Source organism: Mytilus galloprovincialis, chromosome 12 (genome assembly GCF_965363235.1).
Source record: "Mytilus galloprovincialis chromosome 12, xbMytGall1.hap1.1, whole genome shotgun sequence".
NCBI classification, from domain to species: Eukaryota; Metazoa; Mollusca; class Bivalvia; order Mytilida; family Mytilidae; genus Mytilus; species Mytilus galloprovincialis.
Window position 1 is genome coordinate 57,752,158 of NC_134849.1, and position 24,635 is coordinate 57,776,792.

The 24,635-nt window shown below is 30.4% G+C and overlaps 2 protein-coding genes across 8 annotated transcripts in view; one reads left to right on the plus strand and one right to left on the minus strand.

Moving 5' to 3' along the window:
• LOC143054359 (uncharacterized) overlaps nucleotides 1–5,210 on the minus strand; it is a 42,048-nt gene extending 36,838 nt beyond the window's left edge. For all 6 annotated transcript variants that reach the window (XM_076227357.1, XM_076227359.1, XM_076227356.1 and 3 more), the window contains exons 1-2: nucleotides 4,892–5,210; nucleotides 22–317 (exon numbers count right to left, since the gene is read on the minus strand). In XM_076227357.1, the coding sequence (XP_076083472.1) occupies nucleotides 22–317; nucleotides 4,892–4,940 (345 nt within the window). In that variant the 5' untranslated portion in view covers nucleotides 4,941–5,210. The remainder of the gene's footprint in view (nucleotides 1–21; nucleotides 318–4,891) is intronic.
• Nucleotides 5,211–5,482: 272 nt separating this feature from the next.
• Nucleotides 5,483–18,405, plus strand: LOC143054360 (uncharacterized). Of its 2 annotated transcripts, none has more exons than XM_076227360.1 (7): nucleotides 5,483–5,537; nucleotides 11,426–11,651; nucleotides 12,730–12,839; nucleotides 13,467–13,523; nucleotides 14,726–14,836; nucleotides 16,114–16,281; nucleotides 18,219–18,405. In XM_076227360.1, exons 2-7 carry the CDS (start codon nucleotides 11,477–11,479, stop codon nucleotides 18,258–18,260), a joined length of 663 nt encoding a protein of 220 aa, XP_076083475.1. In that variant the 5' UTR covers nucleotides 5,483–5,537; nucleotides 11,426–11,476; the 3' UTR covers nucleotides 18,261–18,405. The 2 variants fall into 2 exon arrangements, with proteins under 2 accessions (XP_076083475.1, XP_076083476.1); XM_076227361.1 differs by lacking the exon at nucleotides 18,219–18,405 and adding an exon at nucleotides 16,820–17,089.
• Nucleotides 18,406–24,635: the final 6,230 nt, after the last annotated feature.

Sequence of the window (24,635 nt, forward strand, 5' to 3'; positions counted from 1 at the left end):
GTACTGTAGTATAACACCTACCTCACTTAGCTGTCCTAATGCATGTAGAATTAGTTTATCCTCGTCTAAATAAAATGGATCTCCAATTCCTTTATAGGGCTTTTCCTTTCTGGCGTTGAAGCCATGACACTCCATTTGCATTTGTCTTCGTTCATAATTATCTTTTCGGATGTCCAATCTTTCCAGTTCATCTCCTCTGGTTCTGTAAGCTTCTAAATTTCTTGTGTTGATTTTGGTACCAGTTATAAATGGTTGAAGGACTGGTTTGAATTTCCCACGAGGATGGGGATGTTTCATTTCATAATTAGTCCAATCAGCTGGTAAAAAAATAAAATATTGTACATGAAAGTGGAGTAGTTATAAAAACATGATCAAATACCAGATATATTCATTCAGCTGGCGCCTTACACATTAAAATTTTGTTTGAAATGTGTAGACTAAAATTACTGTTAGTGACATTATTAGGACAAGAAGCATCAAGAAGTAAAATTTGGCAACAAAGAGTCAAAATTAACTACTAGACTTGGATTATGTCATGTATGTTTTGTCTTACATGTACATGCCTTGTAACCATGGTAACATGTATAAATTATGGGTTGTTTTTCTGTAAATGTCACAATGCAATTTTCCATAAGAAGTCCTTTTACGGATAAAACTGTACCACTTTAACTATGAAGTTTTGAAAAAAAAATGCTTTCCTAGAATGGAAAGTTTATATGCACTACTATTTTTTTCAAAAATCATATTTTTATATTAAATTTCACCACATATATATGTGTTCACCAGCATTTTGAACATTCATGTGAAATCAAATTTGAGTCCTTAATCATGATCATCAATGCATGCTCTTCAAACATTTTTGTCAAATTTGAAGTTTATTTGGTCTTTTTAACAAACAATACATGTTCATTTAATTAATTTACTGTATTTGATAACTAAAATGATCATGACTGATTAGTCTTTTTATAAACATGATAAAGACATGAAAGATGAAATACATGACTTTTTGTACAAATGTACATGTACAAATGAAGTATGCTAATTTGGCATACAAAATTTTAAGCCTGGTATCTACAAATGTACGAGTTTATTTTTAACATTTTCAACTACATATGACTGGTACAGTGTTCTAAACACAACTTTCTTCAAATTAAGAAATGAATAGCATTCTGGTAAAAAGGAAAAATCTATGTTTATAGAAATTATAGCATCACATCCTTAACCATGTGTTAACACATCAGGACTATACATGATAAGAAAATTATTTCAGATACATGTAGCAATATTAAGCATCACATTACCATGGCATGATGCTAAAAGGCCCTAGGGAGAACACTACAGTAATCTATCTTAATCTCTTTGAATTGTTGCATGTGCAAAAAAAATCTTTATAATATATAGTTATGGTTGCAAATTACATGCAATATATACATGTCTGTATTGAGACATTGGCGTTAACATGAATTAGGAAAATATAAAACTACATGCAAAATGCATTATTTTATATCATGTGTCATTTTTAAACAAAAATACAGAGAACATTATGTCATGCATGTATTAAATAAATATTAATACATACATTTGTAACATGGTTTTAAAAACTAAAATTAACTAATTAACTCATGTAACTAAACCAAGACAAAAATGCAACTAAAATGTAAATAATTATACATACTTTTATAATAATCTGCAATTGTTTTAAACAATCATTGAAATCATATTGTACAAATGTTGTATATGAATTCAATGTAATAATTCAGCTCAGTTTTCAGCACTGCCATTAAAATTATTCTGTTTTATTCTACATGTTTTATCTGTCTATATGTCTATAATACATGTACAGTCTTCACGCTGAACTGCTAAATCTACGGCCTGCAGCTCAATTTTTGAAAATTTTTAGTTAGATTCTGTTGGCCTGTAGGTCTGATTTTTACAGGCCCGATAGCAATTTTACCAGCCTGGGCTGCCTGGGCTGCCACTCAGCCACTGGTCGTGAAGACTGCATGTGTACAATTTGGAAATTAGTATGGCGTTCATTATCACTGGACTAGTATATATTTGTTTAGGGGCCAGCTGAAGGACGCCTCCGGGTGCGGGAATTTCTCGCTACATTGAAGATCTGTTGGTGACCCTCTGCTGTTGTTTTTGATTTGGTCGGGTTGTTGTCTCTTTGACACATTCCCCATTTCCATTCTCAATTTTATGTAATATAAATTTGTTACTTTATCAGGTTTATTGCAGAATTTTGCTAAATGCTGTCTTGTCGTCACTTATTGTCACGTGTACATGTACAAAAATGTATGTAGTGAGACTACTAGTATATTTATATCAATACACTGTTCCATTCCAATTTTGACCTTACAACTCTTTAATATTAATAAAATTGGAGCAATATGTCCCATTGCAAACAGGAATAGGGTTATACAACTGTTTATACAGATGTAGGCTACTTTGTTGTAAGTAAACTGGAGTGAATCAACAGGCTTTGGCATGGGTACTGCGGTGAAACAACCCTCCTTCTGAAGGGACCAATTTTGAATTCCTTTTTATTATATTTACATGTACATGCATACATGCATACATGTATGAAGAAAAAGTGATGCAGCCATAAGAATCATCAAGAAGACTATCATGATTTAGCGACAAGAAATTAAAAAAAAAAATCTTATAAAAATGACTTATTCCAAATACATGAAATAAAATATATTAAAAAAACATGAAAAATATGTATTGAAATTTTTTATATCAGGCATGTCAGGGGCAGTTATACATGTTATAAAGTGATTTTTTTTTTTATTTATCAAATTGATAGATGAAGAAATTAAACATTTGTAAAGAAGAAAGGAATTGTCAAGTTTTTTTTATCCAATGATAAACATGATAAAGAATATGTTTGCATGGTTTAAGATAATGTACAAAAACAAAAAAAAATTTATACATGTACATGTACTGTTTTCATACAATGAGAAAAATCAAATAAGAATAGCAATACATGTGTCCCTTTTTATATGACTACAATGTACATGTACAATTACACGCTCTAAAATATACATTTTACAATTCTTGTAAATAGTGAACATGGTGAAAACAGGTCTAAAACTCAACATTGTCTTTTTTTCATATTTAATCTTCAATCTACTTGACATGTACATGTACATTAAACTATGCATAAAAATGTGAGATGCTTTATGGCAGATTTTACAGTATTGTGTTCTGTCTCCTACTTTCATGTTGCTAACGTGACAGAGACAAAAATGAGTTATGTTAGCGACATTTGGACATGTCACATGAGCAACAACATCTTTAAAAGTTAAAATGTATGCACACAGTGATGTTTAATATATGCCTGGAGTAATAAAATTGTACAGTCTGGTTTAGAATTTCTAAATATACAGAATGTCATTTGCAGGTGTACTTTGTATCAAATGAATACACAAGAAACCAAAAAATGAGTAACGTTAGCGACATTTGGACATGTCACATGAGCAACAACATCTTTAAAAGTTAAAATGTATGCACACAGTGATATTTAATATACGCCTGGAGTAATAAAATTGTACAGTCTGGTTTAGAATTTCTAAATATACAGAATGTCATTTGCAGGTGTACTTTATATCAAATGAATACACAAGAAACCAATTCGTAATAGTAACATTAGCAACATCTACTATCATGACATTACGTTTTGTTGCGAACGTCTTTTTGGTGGACGGAATACATTTAAGGTCCTCTTGTAACGATATTACATACAACTTACCATCTTTGCTTCCCCATCATGTGAAGGAACTGACTCCGAATCTATTTCTGCAAAGGGCGATATCGTAACTCCTATACAGGAGAGTTACAGATCTAAATATATGTTGCTCACGTGACACTGATTTGGACGGAAACGTCGAGAGTAACGTTCGCAAAAAATAAAACAGCCAATGATATTGATTCCTCAAGTCCTTTGAACCCCTTACGTCATCCAAATTTAATATGATTGCTATTTTCAATTATTTATAAAACCCGGGATAAAAATAACTACAATGGGCTGTCTGAGAACCATCAAGAAAATTGCGATCGTGACATACCACAATGGACGGAAAAGACGTGACGTTAGCAACAATATTATTAAATTACCTCTTTTAGCCTTTACAAATAAAAAACTGCCTTAAAGTTATGATTAAAACACAAAAGAAGACTTTTTATTAAAATATAAGTCCATGTTATTAGGCTCCACTTATAAATAATACTTCAAAATTCCACTCCAAATAAGCTGGATGTCAGTAAAGTAGGTCATGATGTCTATTCCATGTCCAATATTTTGAAATTGAAAACCCTCTAATTCTAACAAAAAACACAAACACAGAGTAATTTTTATTTTTATTTACTCAGAAAGACACATTTTATTCAATAACATAATGCATTACTCCATTACACAGTCTGTTTCACAGTTTCAGCAATTGCTTTTTTTATGGATACAAAAAAACAATATTTCCTTCTTATTGTAAAATCTGCCTTATTACTTTAACATGTTTAAATATTAACTTTTCCTATTAATTTATATTCACTTTCCTGTCGTTATATTTGTTTTCTTGTCGCTAAATACATGTAGTCATGCTTCTGGTGGCTAAAATTATTCTTCTTGTTGCTAATATGTGAGACCGCTCACAATTCATAAGCATAAATGACTTCATTGAACTCGTAAAAGTTTTGTGTCCTTGTGACATAGAAAATGTATGTGAAAATGCAGGAATGTTGTTGTCGTCTGTATGTTGTTTGAACTTTCATAAATACATGTACATGTCACAAACAGGCACTTGTTTCTGTCAATTTCCGAGAGAGAAAAACATTGACAGAAACAAGTCCCTGTGATACACATAACTGTTAGATTAGAAATAAGACTTACTTGTCAATGTAGGTTTCGGATGTTTAAATTCCTGCAGAACTGAAGTCATTGTGGAAATGATATATCAAACCAAGAGTGGTCAAAAATAGCAAAAATATTCTTGAAATAGAAAAGAGCCTTTTTGCACTGATTTTTAAATTATCATTTTCCCTTTCACTTCACTTTCAAACCAAATTCCATGCCACAGGTAACCTGAATATATTAAATATTCTCCTAGCGAGTTGTGGGCATACTGTCAAGTTACACTGCATTGATTTCTGAACATTTTATCTATCACATTTTCAAACACAGAGCCAAAACGGAAGTGGAATTACCGGAATATAAATAGTTCGTCGCCGTAGCTACAGGAGAAACCGGATACAGCGGTATTTTCAAAGAGTATAAATTATTGCCCGACAAAACTTAAAAAGGGTAGATCTATTACACACAAAAAATTTTCTAAAAGAAAAATCTGGTAAAATTTGTAAGGCATATAATCGTATTGAAATCAGTGAAACGTACTTTTTGTTGTGAGTCTGTCTAAAAAATTGTAATTTAAAAGTTTGAGATTTCCCTTGCGAGATTTGTTTAACCGAAATTACTTCGGATATTAGAATTGAAACTTCCGGTGATCACACCACAGGCGAATCAGAATTTTGTTGAAGTGGTATTTACCAGTGTTTACTATTAAGACCAAACACATTAGATTCAAACTTATTTCTAATGCATCATAGCTTTCTCCTCTTAACATAATCAACGTTATCCTCGTGCTCGTACTACATATTGTGTCACAACATAATTTGCATACTTGTATAAAAAATAGTTGTACAACTGTCAGAACTGAACAACTTACTTTAATCATGCCTCATGGTAATGGGTCCACCATACAACAACTTAAAATTTTCAAAACGTACATGGCATTAGAAGATTATGTATATAACTATGTCTTTAACATTAGTAAGATGGAAACTGGAAAGACACAAACTTTGATTTTTTTTTATACATTTTGTGTAGATCTGTGACCATGCATGACCTACACAATGGGTAGCACACAATGTATACATTTGGTTTATATCATTTCTTGATGCAGAACCGTAGCTCTTATGACCTTTTGATATTTTTGACAATTTGAAGACCTCCTCAAAAATTTCAGTCTGCACCAAAAACTTTTTCAACTACTAGTCCGAAGACCAATATTCTGACATTTTTCTTATTGGTCCAAACAAAGTTTTGCAAAAACTTACTAGTCTGAAAGAAATTTTACTAGTCTGGGGCATCGGACTAGTGGCTAACCGTGCAGACTGAAATTTAAAAATATAATACATGTAATAAGTACCATAACATGCATAAGCATGATAAGAGTTATGGTTCCGTAGATATTCATCAGGCAGGATCCCCGTTGAAATAGAACAAAAGAATCGAAGCTCTTTGTTAGAGAAGGTCATAAATGCTTACGTACTGTAATGTCTACTATAGTAACAAAATTTTTAAAAGTTTTATTTTAAAAACACTATTTGCATAAGTCTTCAATTTATCTATTACATAGTAATGCAGAACAATTAGAAATCAAGTTGACGACATGGGTATCTACATTTTGTATCAAGTTGGATGTAGAAAATGCATAACCTCCGATTTTTTTTTTAAATTACCAAGGACGGAGAACATATCAATCAGTTCAGTCATGTCAGTAATTTATGTGTCTGCCCTTCCATTTTGTGACTCGAGAAAAAATTCCAAAAAATGGGTAACAATTGTATCGAAAAGAGAAAATCAAGTGCACCTTTTTATGTTAGGGCGTGTTTGAGGTGTATATTTTGTCTTTACAACGTACAAAGCAAGAGTATTTGATAGATCATCTTGCTTCAGATTCTATCATTTTTGTCGAGCCTTCGACTTTAGTCGAAAAAGCGAGACTAAGCGATCCTACATTCCGTCGTCGTCGGCGTCGTCGTCGTCGGCGGCGTCCACAAATATTCACTCTGTGGTTAAAGTTTTTGAAATTTTAATAACTTTCTTAAACTATACTGAATTTCTACCAAACTTGAACAGAAGCTTGTTTATGATCATAAGAAAGTATCCAGAAGTAAATTTTGTAAAAATAAAATTCCATTTTTTCCGTATTTTACTTATAAATGGACTTAGTTTTTCTGCGAGGAAACATTACATTCACTCTGTGGTTAAAGTTTTTAAAATTTTAATAACTTTCATAAACTATCCTTGATTTGTACCAAACTTGGACAGAAGCTTGTTTATGATCATAAGATAGTATCAAGAAGAAAATTTTGTAAAAATAAATTTCCACTTTTCCGTATTTTACTTATAAATGGACTTAGTTTTTTTGCCAGATACAAGACATTCACTTTGTGGTTTAAGTTTTTAAAATTTTTATAATGTTCTTAAACTATCCTGGATTTCTACCAAACTTAGACAAAAGCTTGTTTCTGATCATAAGATATTATTCAGAAGTAAATTTTGTAAAAAAAAAATTCACTTTTTCCGTATTTTACTTATAAATGGACTTAGTTTTTCTTCCAGTTAACATTACATACAGTCTGCAGTTAAAGTTTATAAAACATTTATTAGATTCATAAACTATCCTGGATTTTTTACCAAACTTGGAAGCTTCTTTCAATCAAAAGACAGTATCGAGAGGGAAATTTTTATTGATGTTTTTCCTCATTTTTGTTGAGTCTGCGATTAACAGCAAACGTAGGCGAGACACTGGGTTCCGTGGAACCCTTATGAATTTTTATATATCAAAGCTACAGGTTGACTTTATAACATAAAAAAATCAAAGTACGAAAAGATGAAATATATGGGTCAAGTGAAATACCTATCTAATGAATCACAAAAACAGAGTAGGTGTGTTCCAATAGCTATTTTTTTACTAAAAGTACTTGACGACAGTCTTTTAAGTTGTATGATGAAAATGCATATCTTCGAAAAAAAAAAATTTTTTTGTGTGTGATAACTAGGGTTTATAATCTTCAACCACTGAACATTTTTAGTCTGCCCTTCCTCGAAATATTTAATTAGAAATTTTTAAATGTTCAAGAATTTTCGAAAATTCCACCTGACAACCAATCAGACAATAGTTTTAGGTTGAATCAATGCAGACGAGATCATTAACTGACAACATGACTGATGCTCATTAACTAGTAGATACATTTGTCTTTTAAAATACAACTGACATATACATGTAAGGATCATAATGGTGCTATATGGATACATTTATCGGTTTTCAAGAGCAAAATTGGCAGCGCGTCATCCCTATACTAGCTACAATTGCTTCCATTTATACGATTGTGAAAATGAACTGGCGTATGTATCATTTCCATTTGTACCAGAAATGCTCATTTACTACATGTGTACTCTGATTTGTTTCTATCATTTAAACTTTTTATGGGCTAAATGGATCCCTGTAATTTTGAACTGGTAAAGTAATTGTTACTGCTTGACATTTTCCAAACACCTGTCTTTATTCCTAAATGACATGTACCTCTAATCATGCTAATGCATTTAAAAGAAGTTTATGACAAGTTATAACCCTACCTAAATAACAGGTGTTATTATTTATAGGTTTAGGAGATCTTTTGAGTTTATATTGTGCTCAGTTTACAGAGTTTGGGGTGCGGGAGGCCTCAGGGTGCTTTGCTCATTTTCATAGTACATGAAATTATACTTTTATCACGTAAATGAATAGTTAATAGGCCAAATATTTTAATGATGGACAATAAAATACTCTATTAGAGACAGGTAGTTAAGAGAAATTCATATATAGAAAAAATTCAGATACAATGTATTTCCACTTACAGGACTTACAAGAACATGTTGTATATAAATTTAGATAAAAAAGGTATGATGGCCTTACAGTTTGGGAAACTACTGAATAAGTTATTTTAAAATCACTAATTTAATAGTTTATGTAGCAAATATAAAATTCTGTGATTTTGTAGTTTGTACCAAAATTTGATTTTATCTATTAATAAAAATGCAAATAATTGACATTTGCGTCTTTAAAGTAGCTAGGTCTATCTATGTCTTTGAATCATTTTAATATTCAAATAAGTGATATCGATTGTCATGTCATTTACCGGTACTCATTATCCTGGATTCAGTACATTGTCATTACCTGACATGACCAGTAATTTTATAAACTCATATGTGAGATCTGATAACTCAGTGGTGGATCTAGAAATTTTCATAAGTGGGGGCCCACTGACTGACCTAAGAGGGGGCCCGCTCGAGTCACGCTTCAGTGATTCCTTATATCAGCAACCAATTTTTTTCCCAAAAAGGGGGGGCCTGAGCCCCCTGCCCCCCCCTAAATCCGCCTCTGTAACTTATATTAGTATCACAATTAGTTTTAGGATCATTAGTACATATGTAACCATGCAGTTAAAACTACAATAAAATATAATCAATCAGATTTTATTTAAGAAAACACTATCATGATCACTATAGTCTTATTCATGTTATTTGTTATAACATTTCTAGAGAAAATGTTTCTTGAATAAGTAGTTTTAGAAATCACTTATTTAAGTAATTTCCGTAACTGTCTAAGGGATTCAACTGTAATCTCTGAAATAATTTACCTGTACAAGAAAATATAATCAATCAGATTTTATTTAAGAAAACACTAGTCTTATTCATGTTATTTGTTATAACATTTCTAGAGAAAATATTTCTTGAATAAGTAGTTTTAGAAATCACTGATTTAAGTACATTGCAATTACCGTAACTGTCTAAGGGATTAAACTGTAATCTCTGAAATAATTTACCTGTACAAGAAAATATATAATCAATCAGATTTTATTTAAGAAAACACTAGTCTTATTCATGTTATTTGTTATAACATTTCTAGAGAAAATGTTTCTTGAATAAGTAGTTTTAGAAATCACTTATTTAAGTAATTTCCGTAACTGTCTAAGGGATTCAACTGTAATCTCTGAAATAATTTACCTGTACAAGAAAATATAATCAATCAGATTTTATTTAAGAAAACACTAGTCTTATTCATGTTATTTGTTATAACATTTCTAGAGAAAATATTTCTTGAATAAGTAGTTTTAGAAATCACTGATTTAAGTACATTGCAATTACCGTAACTGTCTAAGGGATTAAACTGTAATCTCTGAAATAATTTACCTGTACAAGAAAATATATAATCAATCAGATTTTATTTAAGAAAACACTAGTCTTATTCATGTTATTTGTTATAACATTTCTAGAGAAAATGTTTCTTGAATAAGTAGTTTTAGAAATCACTTATTTAAGTAATTTCCGTAACTGTCTAAGGGATTCAACTGTAATCTCTGAAATAATTTACCTGTACAAGAAAATATAATCAATCAGATTTTATTTAAGAAAACACTAGTCTTATTCATGTTATTTGTTATAACATTTCTAGAGAAAATATTTCTTGAATAAGTAGTTTTAGAAATCACTGATTTAAGTACATTGCAATTACCGTAACTGTCTAAGGGATTAAACTGTAATCTCTGAAATAATTTACCTGTACAAGAAAATATATAATCAATCAGATTTTATTTAAGAAAACACTAGTCTTATTCATGTTATTTGTTATAACATTTCTAGAGAAAATGTTTCTTGAATAAGTAGTTTTAGAAATCACTTATTTAAGTAATTTCCGTAACTGTCTAAGGGATTCAACTGTAATCTCTGAAATAATTTACCTGTACAAGAAAATATAATCAATCAGATTTTATTTAAGAAAACACTAGTCTTATTCATGTTATTTGTTATAACATTTCTAGAGAAAATATTTCTTGAATAAGTAGTTTTAGAAATCACTGATTTAAGTACATTGCAATTACCGTAACTGTCTAAGGGATTAAACTGTAATCTCTGAAATAATTTACCTGTACAAGAAAATATATAATCAATCAGATTTTATTTAAGAAAACACTAGTCTTATTCATGTTATTTGTTATAACATTTCTAGAGAAAATGTTTCTTGAATAAGTAGTTTTAGAAATCACTTATTTAAGTAATTTCCGTAACTGTCTAAGGGATTCAACTGTAATCTCTGAAATAATTTACCTGTACAAGAAAATATAATCAATCAGATTTTATTTAAGAAAACACTAGTCTTATTCATGTTATTTGTTATAACATTTCTAGAGAAAATATTTCTTGAATAAGTAGTTTTAGAAATCACTGATTTAAGTACATTGCAATTACCGTAACTGTCTAAGGGATTAAACTGTAATCTCTGAAATAATTTACCTGTACAAGAAAATATATAATCAATCAGATTTTATTTAAGAAAACACTAGTCTTATTCATGTTATTTGTTATAACATTTCTAGAGAAAATGTTTCTTGAATAAGTAGTTTTAGAAATCACTTATTTAAGTAATTTCCGTAACTGTCTAAGGGATTAAACTCTAATCTCTGAAATAATTTACCTGTACAAGAAAATAAAAAAAACACTCGTCTATAGTATAAAAACATGTACAATGACGTCTTTTAACTAATATATAATCATGTTGTCAATTACCTTTTTCCTTTTATTTCAATTGTTTCTTTTAAGATCAAACACATACTGAATAAACCCAATGGAACAAGTATGAACTAGAGCAAAATGACGAGCGTTTACCATGAGATTATTAATGATAGTATTACTGTAGATGATGAAGAGATTGATGAATTATCTGCTCAAGGGTATGACGAGGATGATAGACTACCAACACTACATATATGGCCGAAGAATATAGGCATTATACAAATAGTGTTTGGTTTTGTAACAGTTTGTATAGGTAGGCGTTGTTAGTTTGTTTTAGATTTATGAGTTTGACTGTCCCTCTGGTATCTTTTGTCCCTCTTCTAAATGTATTCATACAAAGACATTGAGAAATACAAAGGAAATACAAATGAAAAACAAATGAATATCACCCCTACCTGGATCACCTGTCATTACAATTTTTATGACCCTAGGGTAACAAGGGGGCATTAAGTTTTACCCTTGTCCGTCCGTACCTCCCAATGTTGGCTTCCGTTCTCTAACTTAAGTTTGCCTCTAACCAAATGTTATGAAACTTATACACAATGCTTATTACCACAATATACAGATCTAATTTGAATTTTGGTGCCATCACTTTTACTGCTCTAGACTTGTTTACAAATGGAAAAATTGCTAAATTATTCATTTTTTGTCTTAAAATATCAATCAAGTAATTTTTAAATTGGAGTTATCTTCCTTTGTCCATGTTTATAGTTGAATCAATTACAATCAATGCTTTATACAATGCAATGTTTAACTTTGCCTCCCACTGATAAATTAAAGCAATTCTAACCCTGCTTTCTAAAAATATTTTAATGTCTTCTTTGAAAATTGGAGTGATCTTTCATTGTCAACTACATCCAATGCTTTATACAATGCAATATTTAATTATACTTCCTACTGATAAATTTAAGCAATCTTTACCATTCAGTGCTTCCAAGCACTTTTATTACTTTCTAGGGTAATGCCCCTTTACAGATGAAAAAATTGCTGAATTTTTTGTTTCCGTTCTCTCTCTCTTGACTTTTTCTCAACTAAATGTATATGTTATAATGCTTTTAACCTCAAAACTCACTTCGAGTTCATTTTTTGGAAGCATCACTTTTACAGTTCGTGAGTTATGTCCCTTTATAACGTTATATGCTAGCAGGGGGCATCATTGTGTCCCTATGGACACATTCCCCATTTATTGTGTTATGTGAAAATTGGAACTTGGAATGTCCTTCCAGCATTTTTGTGAAACTTTTCAGTATTCATGATATGTGTCTTTTTCATTTGATTTCCTTCTCCTTCAATTTTATTTTGGCTTTTTATTATTCACTTTTTGGTTTCAGGTGTATTAGAGATATTTTATCTGCCACTAGTCATACATCCAGAGGAAGAAAGAGAAATACATTTGGGAAAAGATAATTGTTATGGTGCTGGGCTATTTGCTGGCATATGTGTAAGTAAAATTAAAAAGTATGACCAATACATCTAGAGAATACACAAGCTGATTCAGTTCAACTTCAAACAACTTGGTTTTTTTTTCACAATATATGCTGGTGATATTAAATGGGGGAAAACTAATATGATAGACATAAACCAACAACAATGACCATGATGACTGAACTATTTACAGGGTCGTGACTTGGGACAGGCACATACAGAATGTGGCAAGGTTAAGCATGTATGTGAGTGCTTGAATCTTCCCTAACCTTGGACAGGGTTGTACATGTAACAGCACAACTTTAGCATGATAAGAACAAACTGTAAAATAAGTTGCATTTGGCTTCATAACTAAAAAGATTGGTACAACTCAAGAATAACGAACATAAAAACAATAGATGCATTTTTTATATATAATTGAATGCAAAAGAATGCTCCGGGTGCGGGAATTTCTCGCTACATTGAAGACCTGTTGGTGACCTTCTGCTGTTGTTTTTTTCTATGGTCGGGTTGTTGTCTCTTTGTCACATTCCCCATTTCCATTCTCAATTTTATTAAACAATATTTTCCCCATTATTACAAAATGTACTTGATGAAAGGGGAATAACTAAACATTTTCTGATTGTGATTATTCCATTTCCAGATGGTCCTGACAGGCAGTACAGCTGTAAGAGCCTCAATCAGCAGGAGACCTACCTCTGTAAGTTAAACAAAAAATCATGTTTAATAATGATTGTAATAATACCTTTTAGATTTTATTGATAGAAATATTGGTAATTAAACATAGTAATATGGTAATAAGTCCATCAGATAAAATCTTTCTTTACGGACTTCCAGTGTTCTAGCCAGTGTTTTGAAAAGGGCAGGGTGACAGTCAGAAAAGGGCAATTTGACGCGTTAATTAATGTCTGACACTGAAAAAAAGGCAATTATTTAAGCCTCAAAATTAATTAGCACATAACTTTTATTATGCATTCTTGTAAATTCAAGTTTCAGTTAAAATGGAGTAATATATTTCAATACTTTTGGCACAATGTTATATGGTTGACTTCATAAATCTATGGTCATGATGCTGAGACCGTTTTAGGAAGCTGTTTCCTTCATATTATATAGTTGCTGCTACAATACCAGTCTCAACAAGTGTGTAAACAGATTGTGAATTATTTATACTTCATTGCACTTGATAGATCAGTTAACATGGTTAATGGAAGTAAAGATGCAAAATATAAATTTCAAAAACTACACAAGTTCTATTGTCATCATTATAATAAGATGTGACACCATTACGATAAGATATGACATGTATCAGTCAACTTACAAGAGACATGGTTTGCTACTCTTGCCTGAAATTTATTGTCACAATTGATTGATTGAATGTGTACTGAGATAAAAATAGGCAGAAGATACCAAAGTAATATTCAACTCATTAAAAGTAAAATAAAAGCTAACAATGCCATGGCTTACAAAAAAAAATAAAGAAAAGATTAACAATTCCGCAAAAAACACAAAATTGAAAACTAAAGATTGAGTAACACATACCCTATCCAAAATCACATTAGAATTCTCATATCATAGTCAACAAACAATGAGCCGCAAACCAACTTATTTTCGTGTTTTTCGGAGAGTAGAAAGTAACGTGAATCCTCGATAATATTTAAAACTTTGATCTTTCCTTTTTTGACTGCATGAGTTAAATTAGGATATTGCGAAATTAAATCGACGCTAAGTGGACTTCAAAGGGCTATACACGAACTTAGGAATTCGAGAAAATAATTTGGTTTACAAAAATCTGTTTTAATAGTGATAGAATTTATGAGAGATAACCAGGACACCTCAATTTTGAAATTTTGATTGCTAGCTTTCTTTTGAAATTTGTTAATTTTGTTTTCCTTTATTGTTTAGGTGAGGAAGTTTTTTAATTTAACAATTTTTACATTGTTACTATATGTAGCTTCAGCAGTTCTATTAATAGTTGGTTACAGTGTGAAATGGACAACTAGAGATCAATATCCTGTAAGTTTATTGTGTATTTAAATCTTAAAAAACAGCATTTTGTAAGGGCTATTCCATTAAAATGTATGTGGAAAAGTAGGAAGGCACTTTCAAAATATCCCTCCAACCAGGAACCATTTTAGATAATTTTGATATAATGGTAAAAGACCCATGACCCACATTCAATAATTATACTTCCCTTCCTACCCTCCAACAAACTTTCTAATGGAATAGGCCTAATTCATATCTCTATGTAGTGATTTTGGATTTTTTCTTTTCTTTATATTGTCAATATTTTGTAATCATGTTAATAATGTATTGATAAGTCTAGTATGACTCTTTTTGTCAACATAACCTGATGTTGTTACTTTTAGATTTCTGTTATTAACTTCATATCTATCATTTTTCTATATCAGACCTACATGTAAAGCCCATGAATTTGTTTTGGAATAGAAGGAATGATATAAAGTTTTTGATAAAAAATCAAGGGGTTATCTCCCTTTGTCAATATCATTAACTGCAAAATGACATTTTTAAATTGTTTGATACAGTATAAGCTTTCAGAGATTCAAAGGGGTTTATACTTGTAGTATTTGTTGTCTCTTTTAATTGTTTTGATGGATAACTTGAAAAGTTTGGGACTTACAAGTATGATTAACCTCAAACAAGTGAAACAACTCTTGCATTGGCTTAATTAAAAATTAGCATGTTTATTTATTATGATTTTGAGGATCCATGGATAACTAAACAAGTTTTCAAATGAAAAGATATCAAATTTGGTAATGATTTATTTTATGATTTTAAACAAAAAAGGATTATGGACAGGATTTGTATTATTTTTTACTCAATATGATTGATTGATTGTTGGTTGTTTAACGTCCAGTGGCAAATATTTCATGCATATTCAGGACGATACTCAATATGAATAATTGCCTATAAATCAATGCCGTGTGAATTAAATTTTCACTACAACTCAAATGGATTTTGTCTTTTTCAATTGACATCCAAGATGAAAACAGAACATATTACAATGTATAATCAAAGTTCACATTATGTAGATGGTCAACTGTGTCCTCCATGTGGAGAAGGTTTATGAATCCAAAAAATTAAACATGTAATATCTTGTTAAAAGTAGTTGAGTTTATGTATTAAATTTTCTACAATTATCTAATGCTGAAAAGTCAGTCAAATGTAAGTTTAAAATACCATTATAATATGTATGGTAAATGGAACGTTAAAATTTTACTAGAGATGGTGATTGTTTTTGTTTAAAAAATCTTTTTTTTTAAATTTTGCAGGTGGATAGTTACCTCTATGAGATCCATATTTTTGTGTCTGTGTTCACTATGATAGGATTCCTGTTTATAATAGCTACATTTGTTCAGTACTATGAGACTATTTTCTGTGGAGATTTCCAGCTGTGTTATAATTGGTTTTCCTGCTGTCTTAGATGCATACCTAAAAAGGTAATGTATATATATCTTCTGTAAACCCATGGTGATTTGGTGAGAAATCACTACTATTGTTTTTATACGCCCTTTTACAGGTCCTATTATGGTATTTTTTCTCTGGATCACCACCAATCACCCTGATTGATATTCACTTAACACCAGCAAAAATCTTGATTCACATTTACTCTAACTTCATATTTTGATTCACATTTACTCAACAATTCTTGATTCATATTCACACAACACCAATAATAACCCTGTTTCACATTTACTCATCACCAACAATCACCCAGATTCTCATTTACTCAAAAACCAGCAATTAACCTGATTCACATTAATGCAAAACCCTCAATCACTCTGATTCACATTTACTTAACATTAGCAATTATCCTGATTCACATTCACCCAAAACTTGCAATCACCTGGATTCATATTTTCTCAACAACAATAATCACCCTGGTTCACAATTACTCAACACCAGCAATCACTTTGATTCACATTTATTCAATACCAGGTATGACTAAGTTTACCGTACTTTTCACTTTCTTTGTAGATTTTACAGAAAATAACTAATTCTGTACGAGGAAAAACATGAGGTGTAATGTTAACAACATCATGATAAATGGTTTAAACCAAGAGCGAAGAATAGTTCTGTGAAAACATTTATAAATAGATATAGTCATAAAAAAACATTGGAGATAGTCATATAATATTCTAGTCCTTGATATTCCCATTAAAGTCTTGCCATAGTACAAATTATACCATATTTATCTATAGTACAAATTGTACCATACGTATCATAAAATGATTAACATAAGAAATGCATCACCTTGTTTTATTTTTTATTGCATAATTAAGTTTTTCAAAGGTAGAGATATTTGAATCAATATGTTTTGGAGACAAATATGTTTTTATGTCCCACCTACGATAGTAGAGGGGCATTATGTTTTCTGGTCTGTGGCTCTGTTCGTCCGTCCGTCTGTATTTCCGTTCGTTCGTCCGTCCGTTCAGGTTAAAGTTTTTGGTCAAGGTAGTTTTCGATGAAGCTGAAGTCCAATCAACTTGAAACTTAGTACACTTGTTGCTTATGATATGATCTTTTTAATTTTAAAGCCAAATTAGACTTTTGACCCCAATTTCACGGTCCACTGAACATAGAAAATGAAAGTTTCAGGTTAAAGTTTTTGGTCAAGGTAGTTTTTGATGAAGCTGAAGTCCAATCAACTTGAAACTTAGTACACTTGTTGCTTATGATATGATCTTTTTAATTTTAAAGCCAAATTAGACTTTTGACCCCAATTTCACGGTCCACTGAACATAGAAAATGAAAGTGGGAGTTTTAGGTTAAAGTTTTTGGTCAAGGTAGTTTTTGATGAAGCTGAAGTCCAATCAACTTGAAACTTAGTACACTTGTTGCTTATGATATGATCTTTCTAATTTTAATGCCAAAGTAGATTATTACCCAATTTCACATCCCATGGAACATGGTAAAGGATAGTGCGAGTGGGGCATCCATGTACTTTGGACACATTCTTGTTAATTATTTTTTTATGGAAAAAAGAAAGTGATATTTGAAATAGCAAGTCATAATTAAGATTATTCTGAGCACAGTTAAATGTTTTAAATGTTTATAGCATTAAAAAATTTGCCATGCAGATGATTACACAAAATAAATTCATTTACTACTTACAATAAATGATGACTTTGAATCATTTAACATTTTTAATATGCTCTCTGTGTTTTTTGTATGACTCACAAAATTGCTCTCCTTCACTACATCATGGGTTTAAATGTTATTAAACAAATCTATGCATGTGATAATTTCAGAAGATCACACATAAGTATTCTTACTTTTGTATATTTGAATAGAAACTCATTGTGTGAATATTTCAAGGATGATCATCTTAATCCAATAATTTTTACATTATGTTTATTTTTTTACTATTTTTTAGCCAGAAATAAGACAACCTATTGCACTAAACCAGCCTATATGATGCTTGCTACAATTTCCAGATAATGCCTGCTTCATCTATAAAATATGTTCGCTTATGCAGACTTCATAATGCTTTGTATATAAATAGAAAATGTAAGAATGCCATAAGTTTCTCCTAACAAGACTTTTCTGATGATATGCCACCAGGAGATTAGTGATAAGTGTCATTCCGTATATTTTGGAATATCTGATGCTTGGTTAACAGTCTATATTGCTTGTCAAACCAACATGTTGTCAACTCTTGCAATTATTTAATCAGAAAATTCTTGAGTTTTTGCTAAAAAAAAATTCTGCTGATTGTATTAAGACTGAAAATCGGACTTAATTTACCCAATATTTTTTTTTCATGATTTTTTTCAAGTCATACATATAGAAAGTCCATTTTGTACTGTGAATTCATATATTTATGTGGGTACTAATTTTCGTGGTATAAGGAAAACTTGCAAATTTGTGGATATTTAATTTCTTGGTTTTCGCATAGTCTGCATGCATTCCTTTAGAAAATTTACAATTAGTTGAATATTTAAATTCATGGTTCCCTTTCACCCACAAATTCACAGTAATTTGTATCCATGGAATATTAATGAATCCTCAGTTCTTCATAAATAAAGTAAGAAAGCATAATATTTACTTAGTTATAGTTGCCAGATTGCTTATTAATAATTTTTCCCGAAATCAATGATGTGATTGTCAAAATGTACTTAATCAAGGTTAAATATTTGTTACACTTTTTTGCGGTATTGTAAATTCTAAAATGATTGCAAATTTTTTTATTAATAAAAATATGACCTTGTGAGTATTGCAATTATAAACCATTTGCATTCTGAATTCATTCCATATATCTGAATGTAGCTTTTTCAGAAGTCACTATAATGTACTCATTTTTTAGTCCAATCTTCAACAAGTACAATATTAATAATGAATGCATGCAATAATTTCTGAAAATTATTTTGAAGTATTACATATTTTTTTTTATGTTTCATGGAATTGCATCTGCCTTCTGACACTTTTGAACATTTATTTCTGGTATATATTTATACTGTATCTGCTAATTATGAATTTTAAGCAGCATTTAAAACTTGTATATGCCTTATCTTTATAATCATTTAGAACTCTATTGTATTATGCAATGATAAGTTGTAATTTTATATTTTGTTATGTCTTTGCTTAAGCTTATTAAATCACTATTTTTTAAAGCTATGCATGTATTCTCATTTTTTTTCTTCTGAATATAGAAACATTAATGCTAAAATTCAATTAATATTGCCTCATTTAAACCACTTCAGAAAGAAAAAAATATTTGACTTATGATTTCAATTACATAAGAATATTTATTTTTGATCTTTTTTGGTAGGCATGTTTTCTGTTTACTAGTGTTTCATCATAGCCATTTTTGCTGTCTTTACTGAATTACTTCCCCTTATTTCTGTGATTCACGGTTTTTATGGTGTCACCTCTCCTCATTTCAAAATGTGGCGTAAAGCAACCAACAATCAATCAATCCTTTCAAAAGTATTATTTTCCATTCCTCTTAAAAATAATATACATGCACTGATGACCTATTCAACTTATTGAATAGTAATCTTTTGTTATTATCATTGTATATAGTGATTTAAAGATAGGGATAAAAGACAATCATTTCTATTTGCCACATTGCACAGTTATGGGAAAAAGTTCATATGAAACAAATACTCCTATATGTCCCAGCATTTTTTTTGTATGTAGTACTTAGCAAAATATGTTATCTATGTGCAGTAGGTTTTGTAGACATTTTTTTTTATATTGTTTAATTTTGACTTTTTGAGTATTTTCACTTATGTCTAAAGGCAATATATGTTTGGGTTTCCCATTGTATCAGGAATTCTTCATTACGTGTGGATTAATATGCCAGACATTTAGTTTTTATGCCCCACCTACGATAGTAGAGGGGCATTATGTTTTCTGGTCTGTGCGTCCGTTCGTCCGTTCGTTCGTCCGTTTGTTCGTCCGTCTGTCCCGCTTCAGGTTAAAGTTTTTGGTCGAGGTAGTTTTTGATGAAGTTGAAGTCCAATCGACTTCAAACTTGGTACACATGTTCCCTATGATATGATCTTTCTAATTTTAATGCCAAATTAGAGATTTTACCCCAATTTTACGGTTCACTGAACATAGAAAATGATAGTGCAAATTTCAGGTTAAAGTTTTTGGCTTCAGGTTAAAGTTTTTGGTCAAGGTAGTTTTTGATGAAGTTTAAGTCCAATCAACTTGAAACTTAGTATACATGTGCCCTATGATATGATCTTTCTAATTTAAATGCCAAATTAGAGTTTTGACCCCAATTTTACGGTTCACTGAACATAGAAAATGATAGTGCAAATTTCAGGTTAAAGTTTTTGGTCAAGGTAGTTTTTGATAAAGTAGAAGTCCAATCAACTTGAAACTTAGTATACATGTTCCCTTTGATAAGATCATTCTAATTTTAATGCCAAATTAGAGAATTTATTCCAATTTCACAGTCCTTTAAACATAGAAAATGATAGTGTGAGTGGGGCATCCGTGTACTGTGGACACATTCTTGTTTATTGTGTCTGACTTTCTGTTACTAGAAATGTGAAATTTAAAAAAATAAAAAGTGAATCACTGAATTAAGGGGATATTTGGAATCATTCTCAATTTCAAAACCATGATGAACTTTTCATCAGATAGAATTTTCATTTTATTTATTAATCAATTATTAAAACCTCAATATACCACAATGTATATTATCATATTGGGCGATTACTAAAAGGCTGTCCATAAATTAAAGTTTACAGCTGTAAGGTTGTTATTGTTTTATATACATTTCTTTATTATTTGTTTGATATTCTGTACTAATTTTTTGCAGTTTGGATTTAATTTTATTAGTGAATCTCATAAAAAAAGGTAAAGTGCAGGAAAATACTGTGCATCATTTATTTTCCAGAGTACCAATTTAATGATAAAGGAAAATTGAATTATATGTGGATATTTGATTTCATGATTTTGCTGCAATGAATACAAGACTATAAAATTTATACTGCATCGAACATTTAAAATTTCAAAATCCATGAAAATTGGTATTCATTGAAAAACTTTATTCAAAATAGTATTTACGAAAATCTATGATCTTGCATTTTATAATATCTGCAGATTCAATTGTTACCGATGATATTGTTCTTTTTGAAGGATTTTTTTTTTCATACCATTTTCCAAAATATATATAATAAATTCTTATATAATTTAAATTTTTAGTTTTTTTTTAAATATTCAATTGACTATAGTAGAAATGGTATTGAATCATTGTAATGCAATTGTTTTTTTTTAATTCTTTTTGTTAAAACAATTTTTTATTTAATAGATAAAGGAGACTGGGTACAATTATATGATTTATGTAAAAAAAAAATATGAATTTTTGAGGTCATTCATATATTTATCATTTTTAACTGTAGTAGATCTTTATTTGTCAATTTATGAGCTATGAATAGAATCTGGTAATTTTATTTCAATGCATTGCAATAAAATTTACACACAATATAAATGCATAATAGTTTTCGTATGTGATATTCACATAAATGAATTTGTGATTGGATGTATAATTAAAAAAATGTATACAATTATATATATTATACTGGATATACATGTATACACATATTGTGTTTCACATTTAAAGTATTTTTGTTGAAAATAGTTTTCTTTCTTTAAAGTTGTGCAGTATGTTATTAAAGGTTAAAAATCTCAAAATCCTGTTCATAAATTGAAATATGTATCTTATTCAATTTTGTTGTCATATTTTATACTGTTTCCACATGTATGCAGATCAGGTAAAAAATAAAGTAGGCTACTTTTGATATATCAAAGTCATAGGATTATTTCCATCCTATATCAAAATAAAACTAAAAAGTTGGTACCTGTTACTTTCATGGCAAGCATGCTATATTTAAGAGTTTGAAGAAGAGAAATTGGCTAGGTTTACCTTTTAAATTGTTTAACATTTTTTCATCATACAAGTGCCTTTTACAGCTTAGTTTACAACAATGGGTTTGTTCAGTTTAAAAGGATGTACTGTGACCTTTGGTCTTAAAAATCGTTATCTTAAATATGAAATTTGAATTTGTCATGCTTTGTTCTTAAATAACAGTCAGATTTTTTAAATATTTGCTTATATGGCAACAGTTCACATGAATACACCTTAATGACACACATGATTAAAAATGTATATGAAATTAAAAAGATGTGGCACGAAGCCAACAAGATAACTTAGTATAAGTTGCTATAACTAAGCCATGGCTATGACATATAAGGGCAAGCAAATTTTTGTATTATTACATAATTATAGAAAAAAAATTATTCATTTATAAGCAGTGCAGATTATTAAAGTTGTACAATTAGAATTCTCTTAAGCAAATTTCTGTGTTTGACCTGGTCATGTCTAACATTCTGACATATTGTTTCTAACAGTTTGAAACTCTTATATGTTATACATGTTTGTATATATGAGGTGTTGATATTTTGAATCGTCATATTTTGTAATTGCCTTCATATTTATTATATTAATTTGATGCAAAGGTTTTGTTTCATTTAATAACCAAGATTTGATACTCTCAAATGGCCCATTTCTTACATGTCTTTTTCTTAATTTCTGAAAGCGAATTAAGAATAAAATAAGAGATCGATGAAACACTGACTTATGTTAATGAGAAAGCTAACTCAACAACACAAAACACTAACAGACTGGATGGAATCAGCATAATATAGTCTTCAATAATAGACAAAATAATTGAAAGAAAGGACAAAGATATTACCTGTTTTCCTCATGGCTGCAGAAAAAAAAACAAATCCAAGTCCTTTCATAAAAGAATGGTATAAAAGATGTCAAAAGTAACCAATCATTATCTACTCACAACTAGTGTTGTGATTGACCAACAGCTTGTTATTCAGTTATTCATGGATGATCTAAACCAAAAATGACTGAAAAATACATATATGCATACAACTTTTTCTTTTAATTCAGACCACCATTTGTCAAAAATAAAGGGTCCAATATTTCCTCTGAAGAATTGTTGGATCATCTTATACTTTTATATTATTGATCTTAGACTTCTTCGAAGAAAACTACTGAAAAAAGTAAAATAACAAAAATAACTAACTTAAAGGAAAATTCAAAAAGTACCTAATCAAATGGCAAACTCAAAAGATCAAACGCATCAAACGAATGGATAACAACTGTCACATTCCTGACTTGGTACAGGCATATTTTTTATGCAGAAAATGGTGGATTAAATGTGGTTTTATAGCTAGCTGAATCATTCACTTGTATGATAGTCACATAAAATTGTATTATATTGAAAACTAAGTGTGAACAAAACAAACAGATAAAGATAGGTAAAAATGTAAAAAAAGAAGTTAGGAGTATGGCAGTTGTTTTCCACTTGTTCCAGTTTTATGGACTTCCCCGTTTTGAATTTGTCTTGGAGGCCGCTTTTTAGCTCACCTGGCCCAAAGGGCCAAGTGAGCTTTTCCTTGTGCACTTGGCGTCTGGCGTCCGCCGTCATTGTCCGGCGTCGTTAACTTTTACAAAAATCTTCTCTGAAACTACTGGGCCAAATTTAACCAAACTTGGCCACAATCATCATTGGGGTATCTATTTTAAAAATTGTGTCCGGTGACCCGGCCAACCAACCAAGATGGCCGCCATGGCTAAAAATAGAACATAGGAGTAAAATGCAGTTTTTGGCTTATAACTCAAAAACCAAAGCATTTAGAGCAAATCTGTGATGGGGTAAAATTGTTTATCAGGTCAAGATTATCTGCCCTGAAATTTTCAGATGAATCGGACAACCCGTTGTTGGGTTGCTGGCCCTGAATTGGTAATTTTAAGGAATTTTTACTGTTTTTGGTTATTATCTTGAATATTATTATAGATAGAGATAAACTGTAAACAGCAATAATGTTCAGCAAAGTAAGATTTACAAATAAGTCAACATGACTGAAATGGTCAGTTGACCCCTTTAGGAGTTATTGTCCTTTATAGTAAATTTTTAACCATTTTTCGTAAATCTTAGTAATCTTTTACAAAAATCTTCTCCTCTGAAACTACTCGGCCAAATTAATCCAAACTTGGCCACAATCATCTTTGGGGTATCTAGTTTAAAAAATGTGTCCGGTGACCCGGCCATCAAACAAGATGGCCGCCACGGCTAAAAATAGAACATAGGGGGTAAAATGCAGTTTTTGGCTTATAACTCAAAAACCAAAGCATTTAGAGCAAATCTGACATGGATAAAATTGTTTATCAGGTCAAGATGTATCTGCCCTGAAATTTTCAGATGAATCGGACAACTCGTTGTTGGGTTGCTGCCCCTGATTCGATAATTTTAAG

Excerpts from the sequence above, each read along its gene's own strand:
- LOC143054360 (XM_076227360.1), top strand. The coding sequence starts at position 11,477 with ATGACGAGCGTTTACCATGAGATTATTAATGATAGTATTACTGTAGAT. Across the intron at positions 14,837-16,113 it reads CAACTAGAGATCAATATCCT|GTGGATAGTTACCTCTATGA; the intron begins GTAAGTTTATTG and ends TAAATTTTGCAG. Across the intron at positions 16,282-18,218 it reads TTAGATGCATACCTAAAAAG|CCAGAAATAAGACAACCTAT; the intron begins GTAATGTATATA and ends ACTATTTTTTAG.